A 15,596-nucleotide genomic window follows, 5' to 3' on the forward strand; every position below is an offset into this window, starting at 1 on the left:
AGCAGACCTGAGGCAGCCTTTCAAGCCTGTCGCTATCGGCCCGACCTCCTCCTCTTCCCAGCTCTGGGGGAGCCCCTGGAGAGGCCTCGGGCCCTGGCTATGGGAGCTCAGGGCTCAACGGTGCCGGCCTGCCAGGCTTTCTCCTCACGCAGCCGGCGGGCTCTTGAGCAGCACGGGCCTCCCTCTGCTTCCATACCTCTCCTTCGTTTTATTGGTGGGCTGTACCCTTTGCATGCGCTCTGCAAAAGGCATCACGATAGCAATTAAGCATAGGAGGCGTTTGCTTTTGGTTACTTCTGATCAATTGCCTCAGAAAGCCTGTGTTTGAAGCAAAAGAGATTAGTACTATGTTTACTAACACACCACAGGCTCAGCGATAGGAGCGGGGAGAGTAATCCCTCAAAAAAGCCTGTTTGTTATAAAACACGCCACAAGTAATCAATATACCCCAAAAGAGCAATGACAGCAATGGAGAAAGCCCTTAATGTGAACCAGACCAAAGAACATGAAACAATCAGCTTGATGGGTGAAGTAGTGATTTGGCAAACGTTCTGACGCTCTAGCCATGGGATTTCCGGACAGTCATGGTGAAAATAAGTAAACAGGCCTCATCAGAAATAACATTAACAACAGGCACAGCAGTCAGGCACAGCTGGGCTCTTCATTCAGAAAAGGAATTCCTTTCTTCACCTGACACTGAATCCTACCCTCCGTGTTGTACCACAAAGCAGCTTGGATGTGAGTGGTACGTGGGGTTTGCTTCTATTAACGTATTTTTGAACTGGAGGTACAGCAATGTGATGGCCGAGTTCACACGTCACAACAAAACCAAGAGGTTTCCTCAACTAACCCATACTCACCTCAAATGTCTGAGGAGTCAGTCTGTGAACTGGTGCTTTCTGGCTCCCAGTCTCATGCCCTATCCACTACACATAGAAATTCCGTGTTTCAGTTGAAGGATTGCCCAGGCCTTTCAAGCCAAATCAATTTCCTCACCTGTGAGACAAGAATAAGAGGGTTAATAGATGAAAAGGTTTTTAAAAGTTCACCGTTTAAGTGCTAATTGCTATTTTCCATGTCACAACCAAAAATTGATTTTTTTTGCGTGTTTATATTTCATAGTAGGAACTCCTCCCATCCCTGGGGAACATGAACTGCACAGAATGGAGAGAAGCAGAAACGGGATGGCTCATTGTGTCAGAGAGGGATTCAGTCTCTCCAGTAAAACAAATAAAATATATAAAGCCACTTTATAAAATCTTCAGCTCCAGAGCCAATAAATCCAGGGTTCCTTTAATGTCTTTGGACTCAGATGATCTCCTAATGCCCAACCCTTCTATCTGATTAACTGCAAAGAGATGCGAGCTGTTTTTGGTGACACCAAACTCAGGACAGGGGGAATTTGAGGCAGTCCTCTAGGCTGGAAATAACAGCAACAGTTGTATACAAAGGTTTGGATTTCTGGATAAAACAGCAGGGCCCATGGGGAACATTCCTGCATTAAAGTCAGCATGTGATTCCAAAATTTGACATCTCCAAGGTGCTTGGAGCTTTCCAGAGAACAAGACCATCACTCAAAATGTGACAGGGGCTTCAAACTGTTACAACATCATCTCCAACAGGCATTAACACTAAACTCCGAGCACTGGAGTTTGATGCAGCTCCAGAAAGGGCTTTGCTAAGCTTCAGAGAGGATGTGCTAAATTTGGAAAGATGTCCAAAGAGAAAACCAATTATTTTCACCAGAAGTCCATCTAATGTTTTGCAACGACCTTAAGGCAGGCAGATACAACAAGGGATGGCAAGTAGCCACTGATGTGAATTATATTTCATCCCAGCTCCAAGGTCACTCGTCAAACACAAACAGCAATCAAATGTGGAGGAGACACATGGTGTTCAACAAGCAGCACGAGGCCGAAGGGAGCTTGCAGCCCAGCTGAGGGACAGCACCCTGCCCTCTCTTCCCTGCGGAAGAAGCTCCTGGCTGGTTGGGTGTTTGCTGCAGAGCCTGATCAAAGCAGCAACCAGTTCTGTGCTGCAGAGGACACCAAAATTCTCCTGAATGCTTTGGTATGTTTGTATCTCTGCAACAACCAGCTTCAGCATGCTCTTAGAGGTATCGACACAGTCACTTGGATGCAAAATGTTGTGGTGGTTTTACCCAGCTGGGCAGCTGAACTCCACCACAACCGCTCTCTCGCTCCCCCTCCTCAGAGGGAAAGGGGGAGAAAATACGATGAAAAGGGCTCAGGGTTGAGATAAGGACAGGGAGATCACTCAACTGTTATCATCATGGACAAACAAGACTCAGTGTAGGGAGATTAATAAAAATTATTATCTATTACTCACAAGCTAGAGCAGTGAGAAACAGAAATCACTTGTTGGCTCAGCTCTGGCCAGCAGCAGGTCCCTTTGGAGCCAGCTGAAACCGGCCCTTATCTAACATGGGGCAGCTGCTGGGTTCTTCTCACAGAAGCTGCCCCTGCAGCCCCCCACTACCAAACTTTGCAATGGAAACCCAATAGAAACACATCACCCAAAATGCACTCCTTGTCACTCAAGCCAGGGTGGATCTTCACTCCAGCTGGAGTTTGCACCCTGGAAAGACACATGGATGGCTCCATTGCTCTGACTCCAGCATCTCCTGTTTATTCTTCAGGTGCTTTCTGCACAGGTTCTGCTGCTCTAGACCCTTGTTTCGAAGTACATTGTCCACATCAAAGCAGATCTACTAGATCTTACCGCCCCCTTGGTCCATCGGCCTTCCCACATCAACACCACGCTGCAGCACAAGCCACACAGATGTTCCAGATCAGACACTTTGAGCCAGCGTCCTCTTCAGCCAGCTTGGTTTTTGAAAGCTAAATGCTATTGAGGAGAAAGGGAGATGGTGCCACAGCCTTGCTGCTTGTGTGCTGTGCAGCTGCACCCTGGGGCTGCAAGACCAGATTAACCTTTTAGATGATGCCACCAGTGACACCAACAACCCAGAGAAGTGACCCAGCATGGTCACTGCATATGAATTCCTGACTTTATTTATGGAACACCCTTCAAATCTGTTCTCTGGACTTTCTCAAGAGACACTTTTGCAGTAGTGTCCAAGCAGTTTCCAAAATACTGTCACTCTACTCTGAGGTAAAGGCAGCACTATCCCCATTTTCAGATGAGACAGAAATATTAACAAACTATTTCCACTAATTTCAAGATCCTTCATTAAGACTTCAAGAATCCCAGTTTTTAGAAGACATAGCAGTATTTGATACTACTGCATTCTGTAACAGGCACTACCAGAGACGAGCTGTGCTGGCTTTATGAAGCACAGACTGCTGTTATCTCCAGCCAGAGCCATCAAGACTCCCCAGTTCTGTGAATCAGAACTGTGCGTCTCAAGCTGAGTGCTGAACAGAGAAGTTGAAAGCAACCTTTTCTGAAAATTATAGCTGAAATGACCTGGCAGAATCCCATAATAATTCTGTCTATGAAGACACGGAAAAAGGATACAGCTCTCCAGAACAAAATTCAGCTGAGCATGACTGCATTCCCCCTGCAGCCTCCTGCCCCACTCAGGACACTGCTTTCAGATCATCTCATCATACTTAGGCGCCAAGGGGCTGGGTAAAGTTGCCCAGATGGTCTTTTGTCTACTTGAATTTGCAACATTAATCATATTCTCTGAAGAGAATACTTAAAAATATATATATATTGAATTATTAGAAGAGCAATTTCTACTCTGTGTCAATGACGTGACACATGTTGCTTCTTTCACAGTTCAACACCAGCGTTGGAACATACCTTGCTCACACCAGGTAAGGGACTGGCAGCTAACAGGGGTTGCAGATTGCCATCTTCTTGGTAACTGATACTTAGAGAGGAACATCAAGCATTTTAGCAAATGGCTATGTAACCTGGTGCCAAGGAGCATTGGGTCTCCTGAATCTCCAGTAATAACCCAAATTCTGTAGGGGACTGTGACTCAAAGGGATTTTGTCCAGTCATTTTTACCCCTTGTCCCTCAGTGCTGAGCTTCTCTACCTTGCTGCTGTTCCCTCTCAGACCATCCTTTGATTTCTACTTTCTGTCAGCAGTTACTTGTTCCAGTTCTTTATCCATGGATTTAGTTCCCTCGCTCCCCAGGCTTGCTTAACTTTCCATTTCACATTTGACTCACCTTCATCAGGCGTCAATCTAAACCACCAGATTTCACTCCAGGACGGCTGAGGCCAAAGCACCCATTCCCTTCAGCTGCCTCTGCCCTACAGGCAGTGATTTTGTGACCTTCTTCTGCCATTGATCAAAGTGGTAAGTCTCCTGGTAGTTCACAGGGCATCGATTTCGCCATGTTTAAGACTTCTGGAAATTGGGCAAAATCTTCTAAACCACATGGACAGTTTGGGCAATTCTACCTCTAACATCCACTAAAAATTTCAAGTCTTGACATTATTTCAGGCAGATGTTAGAGGATGATTCTGGGAGTAGATAGATATAGTTGCCAGCCACTGAGATGAAGAAGTCCAAGATAGAGTCCAAGAGATGATAAAGCCGAACAGAACTGAAAGTTATCCAAAGCTTGTAGCTTGTGTTCAGCTCCCTTGGGAACACACAACACACACTGAGCAAATGATTCCAAAATATTAAGAAATAAGCTAGCGTGTAAGAAAAATAAGGATCTCCTGTTGAATTAAGGAGTTAGGTCATTAATGCTTGTTCATATTACATTACTCACACTTGAGAGACAAATAACTATCTGTTGCCTCACTAACCCACATATTTATTTGAACAAATATTTCCCAAGAAGTAGGGAGAGAGAACCATTTCAACAGAAAAGTTCTATATTATGGTCTTATCATAACAAGCCACTTCACAGTACGCTGATGTGTATCGTATACAAGCATCCATTGTAAAAAGCTAATAAGTGTATCTCATTTTACGGTGCTGACATGTTCGTTCATTCTCAGAGGTCATTAGCTCACAACGGGGCCTCTCATTTCCATATGCCTTACTGAGGTTTTGCTATATTTCAGAATCCAGCCTTAATATGAGCATTGTTAGCTCAGAAGAACATGATCGTTGTCATATAAAGTCAATTTATGTATATGCAATACATAAATATATATATATGCTTTACATATTTATATATAATATGTACAATCTCTATATACTTTACATATACACGCACATATATATGTAAAGTCCTGCAATTATTCAAAACAAATTTTAATTAAAAAATCTAGTCTCTGTATGCAAAGGACACAATGCATTACCAGGTTCAACTCCACATGCTTAATATGTTTAACAGAAGGCCGGCCTTTTAAAAACTACTTATATATTCAGTCCTGAACAAGCCTGCCCGCTTTCCTCTAGGTTCAAAATGCTGCCCAGCCAGGCCTGCCTGGAAACATGGTGCTGGAAGCAGGCTCTGCGCAGAGGTGAATCGCTGCTTCAGCTTCGGTCAAACTGAAAGGGTGTCGCTGCTCAGGTAACAACCCTTTCTGGTCAGTTCAAAATTTCAGAGGCGTTCCTGGCAGCCAAGGGCAGAACACCATTGATCCAGGCAATAAAAAACACACAGGAGAAAGTCAAAGCCTCTGAAAAAGTAAAACAATAAACTGTGGGAGTAGCCAGCAGCTACTTAGCAGACTGCCGTGACACAGGTGCCTGATTTTAACTGTCTCTGTAATTATCTACAGAGCGTGAAAGACCATCTAATGGTGTGTCCTGATACCTTCTGCAGAAAAATACATACATCTCCCAGTTCTGCTCCTGATCTCAATGGGCTTTAAAGCCTTTACATCCTCAGCAGGCTGTGTTTGAAGCTGCAGAAAAAAAAAATAGAGAAAGAAAATGGTGGGGAAGGAAGAGGGGAGGGGTCTGGGGAGAAGGAGAATTGTCGGGGTGGGTGATGGTCCTTGTCTGTGCAGTGAATTCAGCTTGCAAGAGCAACAAGATCATTCATCTTCTGCTCCTTGCCCCTTCCCCAGCCTGGCAAGGTGCTTTTACAGCATGAGCAGGCACAAAAAATGTCCTGAGCAGCTCACCTGTACGGTAGATGTGCCTGATGCATCAGCATCTGCTGGGAGACGTGATGCACAAGGAGGGGCAGGAGAAAAAGCCCCAGGAGTTACAACTACAGCTTGGGCGAGCTCAAGTGTCTCTGGTACTTTAGCATGCCTCCTGAAAGGGCAGGGAAGCGTGGAGGACTTGAGCAATAATTTGAAGGAAGAGAGGGATGTTGCCTTGACAGAGAGGGACTCTGCAGATGAAGAAATATCCCCAGCCTGAATGATAACGGGATCCCAAAAACTGGGATGGCTGTCTCCCTCCGATGAATGTCAAACCCCCAGTTAGGTACTGAGCATGCAATAGGTAAGCACCTGGAGCTTCTTTGAACAGTAAGAGCATTATGGATGTCTCATACCAACTAAACCTGACTTTGAATAGATTAAAAAAAAAAAATCCTGAAGATGTACAGCTTCCCTCTTTGTCCCCAGCAGACAGGGACGTGTCAGAGGTGGCTTCACGAAGCTTGTGAGGGGAGCAGCATCATCCAAGCAGGAAAGACCAAATCTTCCTGCCATCCTCGGGTGGAGCCTCTGGCATATGGCAGCAGAGGGAAGGCAGATGAATGACAAAAACCAGCACTGGAAGTGGGGAAGGTGCAAGGGACTCGACATGGCCTGGTAGCATCTGCTCCCACTGGTGACAGACAGGAGTCACTGCCTTGGCTCAGAAACCACTACCAGAGGTAAATATTGATAAAAAATGTAGCTTCTCTGTGCACTAAGGTCAATTTCTGGTCGTACTTCTGTTCAGCACAAGTACATGTTACATACACAGTTATAGAACAGGTAAGTCAGATTCAAAGTACATAATTAATTTTGGTAAAACAATTGTAAAAGACTTATTTACAAGCTTTCTCTATTTTTTAATAGCATAAACCATCAAAGGAAAAATAAAAGAGAAAGTCCAAGCTGTTAGCTTCAGTTAGATGAGAGGCATTCAGTCACAATAAGCTGCTCGACTCTGCAAAGGACACAAAGCCCTTGCTAGACTCTCAGCACTAAGGAATACAGCACTCAAGGAAAAATGGTCAAAATTAAGTTGTTATGTTATACACGTTATCAGTGTCTTTTCCTCATTTTATTTTTTCCCCCAAACTAAATTGTTGAGCTTTTACGGAAAAATAAGAGTAGTGTTTTCAACTATTCTCTCCATAGTTTCATTTAGGTTTTCACATCATCTACATCACAGCAGTAGTCAACAACCAATTTCTTGAAGTCCTTTACCAGTCCTCCAACATAATTACTTCTCTCTCTTCAATTAAGAGACCTACAAAACAGCTTTGTTCTCTCTCTTCCTCCGTCTTATCCTGTGTTGTAAGTACTGAGTGCTTTATTAAGCACATGGAAGTTTTTCCATGCTGTAAAAACAAACTTATGTTTTTAAAAATCTGACTATTAAAACAATGGAAAGTGCTCAGTATTTTGAAATCAGTCAAGTACTCAGTAGCAAATACATGAATCCCAACATTTTAAAATTATTGTGTCCTTTGATAATAGCTTTTGAGACAGGAACTTTTTCTACACACACTGCTCCAAATGCAAGAAGACAAGAAGGATGTTTGCATTGACCACAGGGGATGGGGATCATATCTGCCTGATCCTCCAGAAGGATAAATAAGCTGTTAGTAGCCAGCTGGCCACGTAGTTGGAAAAAGAGGATGGAAAACTGAAACAGGGCACTCCAACCTCAGTACCTCATCCTATTCCAAAGCAGCTTAAACCCTGCTTTGGTGGGTGTCTGTGTGATCTGCCCCTCCTGAAGCCTGGACAACTCTCAGGTGACCACTACCTCAACAAATTGGAAGAACTGAAGATAAAGAAATAAACTGAGGGAAACAAGTGAAGCCTTCAGCAGCTCCATGGGCAAATCAAAAATACCTCAGAACAGTAGGAACAGCATTAGGAAGGAGAGTGACAGAACTGACACGAGAGCTTTGATCTGCCCAAGCCTCACTTCACTGTGGTAACAAATAACTGCCACCCCTCCCCTTCCTTCTTCCCTATGTCCATTTTTTTATTGTACAGAAAAATCAGGAATTAAATGACTAAAACTAGCAAGACAATAACACACTGTTATGAACTTTCATGGCTGCCATACTAATTTGAAAAGCTGTACTCAAATATTTCCCAAACTGCTAAAAACACCTCCTTCCCACGCAGGCTTCCATTAGCCTCCTGGACGGGAGAGGAGCCACCAAAAGACCTGTTGACAGTGCCAAAGCTTAATGCGGTTAAAAGCTTGAAGATTTAGCAAAATAAGCAACCAGAAGCTGAGCAGCACCTTATGGTAGTCGGTAAAAAAAGGTCCCCGGTGCTTCTGGATGCAGTGCAGCTGGTGAGCACCTTGCTGCGTCCCGCCGGGCCGGCAGCCTTGGCACGGCCGCCCCGGCACAGCCCCAAACAGAGGCTCACTCATACGGCTCCACGCTGCCTCAAAGCCGTGAGTCACCGTCCCTCCTTTTCCTGGAAAGGTGAGGAACAGATAACTTCCAAAAGAGGGTTTTTCCTGAAGTAAGTTTTTTTTTTGAAAAGGGGAAGAGTTGATCGGGTCTTGAAACGCGCTTTCTCTTCTGTGGTGCCCTCAAGCTTGGAGACATATTTTCTTTGGGGGACAAATGGGGGATATATTTTCATTTATCAATTTTTTTTTTCCACAATACGTTTTATAAATTTATAAGAAATAGGAACGTTTAGGAAATGAAAAGGACATTTTCAGAATGAAATACTTCATATATTAAAACTCTTCTGCCATTCAATTCAGGGGATAAAAATAAAACAGAACAAAAATAATAATTAAAAAAATTGCCTTGACCTGAAATCACCCTTTGGAGTCATTTTTGAAGGGAGTTGTTCTTGACCCTGACTCTTGAGACCATTCCTTTTTTATTTTTAACCCAGCCTAGAAAATAAATAACCGCCAGTCACACAAGCTCATTTCTCTTCAGCGTTCCAAAACTTTCGAAATGAATCTGGTTCAAAACACCCCCCGAACCTATTCACAGCAGAATTCGGAGTCCCAGCGAGGAGCAGATGTCAGCGCTCGAATCCAGCCTCGTTTTGTTTCCCCCGAGTGGAGCTGCAGGAAGGAGCCGAGCCAAACCGGGAGCGTCGGTGCCAAGAGGGGTTTGTTCGGCTCGCTCCTCCCGCTCCCCTCTCCATCCTCAGCCCCAGGAGCTACGGATCCAGCCGAAATCAGCCTTATTTTGTCCGTAGGTGAGTTGAGTCAGGCCACAGAAGAGCCCAATGAGCCCACGGTGAGATTACGGGGTCAGGAGCTGGGGGAGGAAGCCCTGCTCCCCGCAGCGGCGAGCCCCAACTACACCACACAGCTGCACTTCTACTTAGAAGTGGGGAAAAAAAAAAATCTAGCTAAGTGCACTTAAATTTCATGCTGCCATTTTATGATGTTTACCACAAAAATACTGTTTTTCTTCCTAAGCACCCTATGAGATTAAGTACATTTCAGTAAAATGCAAAGTCCTAATGAAATCCCAAGTCATCTGCATCAGCAAAGGTCACTAACATCGCACATTTATCCACACACACAAAAAACAGTAATAAAAGAAAACCTTAGAAATGCATTTAACAAAACTGGTACTCAGGATATCAGATGATTATGGAATAACACAGACTTTATGGATTAGCTGCTATGGCTTAATGTGTACGAAAACACTTGTATATTATTATTGACATTTTACATCATAAAAAGAGGAAATCTATTTTATGAACATATGTCAATATAGATATAAATTATAAATAAAGCGATTAAATCTCATTCAAAACATTTATATTTACCTTGTATATTTTAAGGGCCCTTATGCAATACTGACACTGTGTTAAAAATCAGGTTCTTAATTTTCTGTGAATAAACTGCCTTAAGGAACGGAAAATAGACATGCCTTAAATTTCCTTATAGTAAAATTAACACAAATGATCAGATCTCTATGAATACAAAATCAACTAAAACGAAATAGCTTTTATATCCTAAAAAGCTAGGCAGTGTAAGGATATGCTGCTACCATTGACACAAACCCTGATGTCAGGTTGAGTACATTATGGGATGGCACAATTAATGATGGAATGGCAGTGCCAGGTCACCCAAGAGCTCAGAGAAGTTGTACACTGCTGTCCTTCCTCCACAGCATCAGGACAGAGTGACAAGACCAATCATCAGAGCTGAAATGAATGCTTACTTGGACACTTGGACACCAAGCAAAGAAGCTATATCCTAATTAAAAGAAAGAAGCTATATCCTAAATAAAAACTGCATAGAGATATTTTCGTATTACATCTTTGACCTACACTTGTGTATTATGCTTATAATGAACAAAAAGTAGTTCATGTTAAAAATTGAAATATCAAAAGAAATTCTTCTGCACATTTTTATTTTATATGTGTCATGTATTCTTCCAGTGTTCAGATGCCACCCACCTACGTCAAGCACTTCTGCTTTTGTTTCAAGAAAAGCAAGCTACAAACCAGGAGCTTGAACTGAAAATCGGACCTCAGACCCAGATAAACCATAGAGGTTACAGCCAACCTATCAGGTTTGAAGGTGGAGGATGAAAAGTTCATCATCATCCAAATGAAAGTTTTAAATGGAATTGGCATAATGTTATAACTTTGAAACAGTCAGTTTTTAAATAGAAGAAAAACCCAAGCTGAGCTGCAATCAGTAAGATTGCAGGTAAAGACAGGCAAAGACCACTGCTTCCTAAGCCATCCGTAAGTCCCCATCACATCCAAGGAGTCAATACATTTTGTTGTCTGAAAAATGGAAGATCTAAGAAACCATCCAGACTGTAACGACAAGGTATCTTAATGCAAAGGCCTGCACTGTGGCAAGGCAAAGCACCCCCTAAACATCCCCAACAAATACTTGCCAATTTACGGCTTAAAAGCCTACAAGAAGAGTTTCACTTCACTGTGAGGTGTGTGTTTATTTTCCATCTTAACTTCATCATTCTGCAAAAATTCTTTTCCTTACAAATAAAGCTAATCCTTTCCTTCCCAGAGGAAATACCAAGAACAGCAGGTACTTTTTTTTTCTTCTTTTTTAAAGCAGTCTTTTAGGTATTAGACAGGAGAGTTCCTTCCTCAGACTTATTTTATTCTCTAGACCATTACCCGGTTCCCTTTATTTTCTTCTTATACCCAGTGTTACCTGTCGGTTCCGTTCCATGGGGAATTTGCCCACCTATTTATTCAAAAGTGCTGCTCAAAATCTTTGGCACTTGATGGAATAATTATTGCCATGTTTTATATAAAATCCTGTTAATCCTCAGGTGAGATTTGTTTTTTTGCAATAGCATCCAATCGCTCAGTATTTCATATCCTCTCCTGATGAATTCATTTTAACTTGCTGTTGCAAGGTGACCTGTGCAACCTGCCGAACTATCCTGACCTCTGGTCGTACCTACCAGCGTGCGAGCACTCCTGTCCGTCGAGCACAACACCCTGAATTCAAACCTATTTTGTATCCCATCAAACACATCAATGGATAAGCTGAATCAGGACCATGACATAACCTCATAAACTGCACTGGAAAAAAGTCCCTTTAGTTTTTTCCCCTCTGATTTTCTGGTAACTGCGTCTTCACCACATTTCCATACCGTATGAAATAATTCACTTCGAGTCACACAGCCAAATAAATGACGCGAGAATTACTGCTGCGGCTCTGTCTCAGTTCTGTGCCTGTATCCCTAAACAATACATTTCCCCACAGCATAGGAGTGTAAATCCATGCCTCCGAAAGTAGAAACACCAGCCTAAATTATCCATGACCTCATTTTTAAAACATAAATGCATCTGCCTTCGCTCTGCCAAACAATGCCAGCTTTCATTGCTTATTAGCCCAAGTCTCCCACAAACACCTTTGGCACTGTTACCTCACTCCTTAGCCAAGGGAAAAACATCTAAAAATATTTCCATCGAGCTATTGCTATGGCCTCCTGAACCTCTCCCTGCGATTCACAATTCACGATGCTAACATAACAGCTCTCTGGCCGGAGGGAGGCGGTAAGCTGAACTGTGCCCATTGTTAGCCTGCCCGAAACAGGCTCAGTCCCTCGTTCTGCCCGTGCTTGGCGTTCTTCCTGTTGCATTTACTTCATCCAGATCGCAGGGGCGTGCAGCCTCGGCAGGCTACAGAGGCCACAAGTGACGCCAAGGTGGGCTGCCCCAGACGTGAAGGGCTACTCGCAGGGTAGCAAACGGCCACCGCATCATGCAAGGAGAAAGGCTGCGATGCTGCCCAGCTTCACCATGCCCGAATCCAGCCCCAACATATTTTAACACATGCTCTGAATAAAGTAATTAGCAAAATGATTCTCACAGTACTAACGGGATCTGGTGTTTGGATAACAAATTAGTGCGTGTGCAAAACAAAATGCATCTGTCCACTTCCAGTTCTACAGAAAACTTGTTATTACAAGAACTACACGATTCAACAGCAGGTATACAATATAAAAGCATTTATTAACTTTCATGAAACAGAATATGGCTTTAAAAAAATCTTCATGGGTCCCTGTCGAGTTCTCCCTTTGCCCTAGAAGGAGAACCAGTCTCTCACAGGAATTTGGGAAAAATTCTAGAGAAAATACTTAACCCCAAACCGACCACCTTGTAGAAACCAAATGCGGTATGAACCAAATGCTGGGCAACAGCAGTCAACTAGTAAAAACCCCTGCCTCTATAAACAAAGAAAGAAAACACATAAAAAGGGGCAGAGATGATTTATCTCTATTAGCAAAACTTCTAAAAACTTGTAGTTTTTAAATAAAACATTTGCTGAGTGGGAATAGCACACTGCATAAAACACAGCTGAAGAGATTTGAATGTATCCATCATTTAAAGTCCCAGACCTAGGTTAACCTAATAATGTGTTGTTCTTGTGAATCCATGAATCTTGTGAATCCATGAAGTATAGAATGCTTCCAAGAAAACATCCTTCAGCAGGACGAAATACATATACTTTAATCTTTTAATTCTTAAGCTTTCAAAAATATTTCATTTTAACAAAGACATCTTTCAAAAGCATATTCCAATGTCAAGCTTGAAGAAAAAAAATCTGCCTTTGTCAAAATAATTTGCAAACTTTATTGGAATTTTAAAAGCCTGATTACAGGACAAAACATGCATTAAGCATTTTGCTAAAATTACAAAAACATAATTGCAGAATGTCATTATATTCAAATGGTCATGTCCATAATAAATACCTGCAGCTTAAAAGCAGCTCAGACTTTTTTTCAAGTGTTTTAGTATCTGAAAAAGGCAAATGTTCTATGTAATGTTCTTAAAATTCTGGCGTTATATTGCAACGGTTAAAGCAAGAAACAACTCACTTGAAGACTACAGAAAAACCTTGTCTTCTCAGGAGGTCTATGCTTGGTTATACAATACTAGTCTGGAAACAGCACTTCACCAAAGGTCTGGCAATTGGCTTCTGTTTAAAACATACTCTGCCTCATAACATTCTTCAAAGGATTAAAACATAATTGATTCTGGCAGTACACATGGTCAGCATGATGTGCAGGGGGTTGCCAGTGGACATGGGGCCCTTACATAAAGGGCTGTTTTCTTTGTTTAAAATGGAAAAAAGAGTGGGAGGTGTGGAGGACAGCGAAACACAAAATGACTCAGAATCATAAAACATATTTTTTGAATCAGATTATTTCAACAACTGCATATGCAAATAGAAGGCTTCAAACGAGGGTGGTGGCAGAGCTTCTGAATTGCTGAGGCAATGCACATATTCCTATTTCCATAAAAAAAGATAGAAGCTATAGTTATATACATCCTTCTAAGTATTCAGAGAATATTGCAAGTGGAACTCCAGAGAAGCCATCGGTATCAGTCTGAAAGTGACGGGGAGCGGATTGATCGTGCACTGGCTGGACTGTTGGAGAAAGCAAAGGGATCCTTTTCTTTTTCTTTATTATCGTGTTTATGTTTATGCTTATGCTTATGCTTGTGTTTCTTCTTCTTTTTCTTGTGCTCGTGGTGGTGATGGTGATGGTGATCACTATGTTTCGAGGAGTTTGATTCCTTACTAAACACAGAGAGTGGAGCTGCTGAGACAGGGTGCATGTTCACCTCTCCTGAAGATTGTTCTTTACCTAAAAGAAATTGATAAAATGGGATTAACAAATAATTAACTTACAGCACTTTCTGAATTGTTAGATCAGACCTACTTTATCATTTCGATATGCAAACAGAATCCATTACTATACTGATGCTGTTAGTTTCCTGCTTTTTCAGAGAAGGTTCTGAACATGCCATTAATGCTCCTATAGTACTGACAGCTCTGTAGGGGTAACTCCTTCCTCCCTCAGAACTACAAATGTATCCCAGATCATTAGGAATTGCAAAGAGCTAAGCAACTGCAAGTTATACTGGCTTCCAGAAATTACATTTTAAACACTGTAAGAAGGTCACAATACCATGAGTAATTAAAATTTAACTGCTCACGAAAACCACGACATGAAGTACACACTGACATACATTAAAGAGCAGTTCTGGGGTGTGAACTCCTTTTAGTCAGGAACTACAGAAAGTTCCCTGCAAGAACATATCAACCGTTTTGATGCTGAACAGCAGAATTAAATTGATATTTCAGAATTGCATCTTGTTAAGTTTTGTTCTTAAACAATTATTCCAATAATGACAATTACACCAACTCTATTAGTGTGTATTTCACAAATACACTAGAACTACTTATATGTGAAGTAAACTCAATAACTGAATTGGAGTAGAAAAAATTTGATTCATAGCTTCTCATTTCCTGAGCCCCCTCCTCATTCTCTTTTCAGAATATTTGGTATTTCATTATTTCACACAAACTGCAATAGCTTCAATAGTAGGAACTAAGGGGAAATAATATAAGAATAATATAGTCAATTAGGGGAAACACTTGGAAGGTGGGAAGGCTTGAATTCCTTTAGGCAGAATTTGAATCAAATCATTCACATTGCATGTACGTGCTTTAACTACTAGGTATGTGTAAAAGCACCATCAGACTTTTGAAGGATACTACTCCTTTAAAACTTTTACATAAGTAGATTTTCTTCCCTTGAGTATTTTTTTTTTTCTTTCTTTGTCCCCCCCAGTTTTCAGAGAAAATATCCCAGGTCAATAATAGGTAATTATTATATACTTTATAATTGCCTTTTTCCTGTATATTTGCAAACACATTTTTTTTTCCAGTGCTTCTCTCTCTTTTTTTTTTTTTAATCTTACTTTAAGAGCAAGAATGATTCTTCTGTGGTAATACTTTAATCCTGGAAGTCTGAAGAGCCAACTCACTGTATTATGGCAAGCACTGAGAAAGATTTCCATGCAGTCTTTCTAGCTTTATCCAAAGATTAAGAATGGATTCAATCAAGTACACACACAGGAAAGTTTTTACACAGTACAGCTGTGTGTTTGTTTTTTGAATAGAGGTGGAAAAAAATCTACATCTGTGAGCAGCATTGAAAATTCAAAATAGAAATATGAAACATTTTATGCCATAAGGATAATCAGTGACTTTTTATGTGA

General features: G+C 41.7%; 1 protein-coding gene across 3 annotated transcripts in view; it reads right to left on the reverse strand.

Annotated features, from left to right (window-relative positions):
• Nucleotides 1–12,517: 12,517 nt before the first annotated feature.
• The window catches only part of TAF2 (TATA-box binding protein associated factor 2), a 58,560-nt gene continuing 55,481 nt past the window's right edge, over nucleotides 12,518–15,596 (reverse strand). For all 3 annotated transcript variants that reach the window (XM_013185031.3, XM_013185032.3, XM_048071331.2), the window contains one exon: nucleotides 12,518–14,176. In XM_013185031.3, coding sequence (XP_013040485.1) covers nucleotides 13,911–14,176 — 266 coding nt within the window. In that variant the 3' untranslated portion in view covers nucleotides 12,518–13,910. The remainder of the gene's footprint in view (nucleotides 14,177–15,596) is intronic.

Source organism: Anser cygnoides, chromosome 2 (genome assembly GCF_040182565.1).
Source record: "Anser cygnoides isolate HZ-2024a breed goose chromosome 2, Taihu_goose_T2T_genome, whole genome shotgun sequence".
Classification (NCBI taxonomy): domain Eukaryota; kingdom Metazoa; phylum Chordata; class Aves; order Anseriformes; family Anatidae; genus Anser; species Anser cygnoides.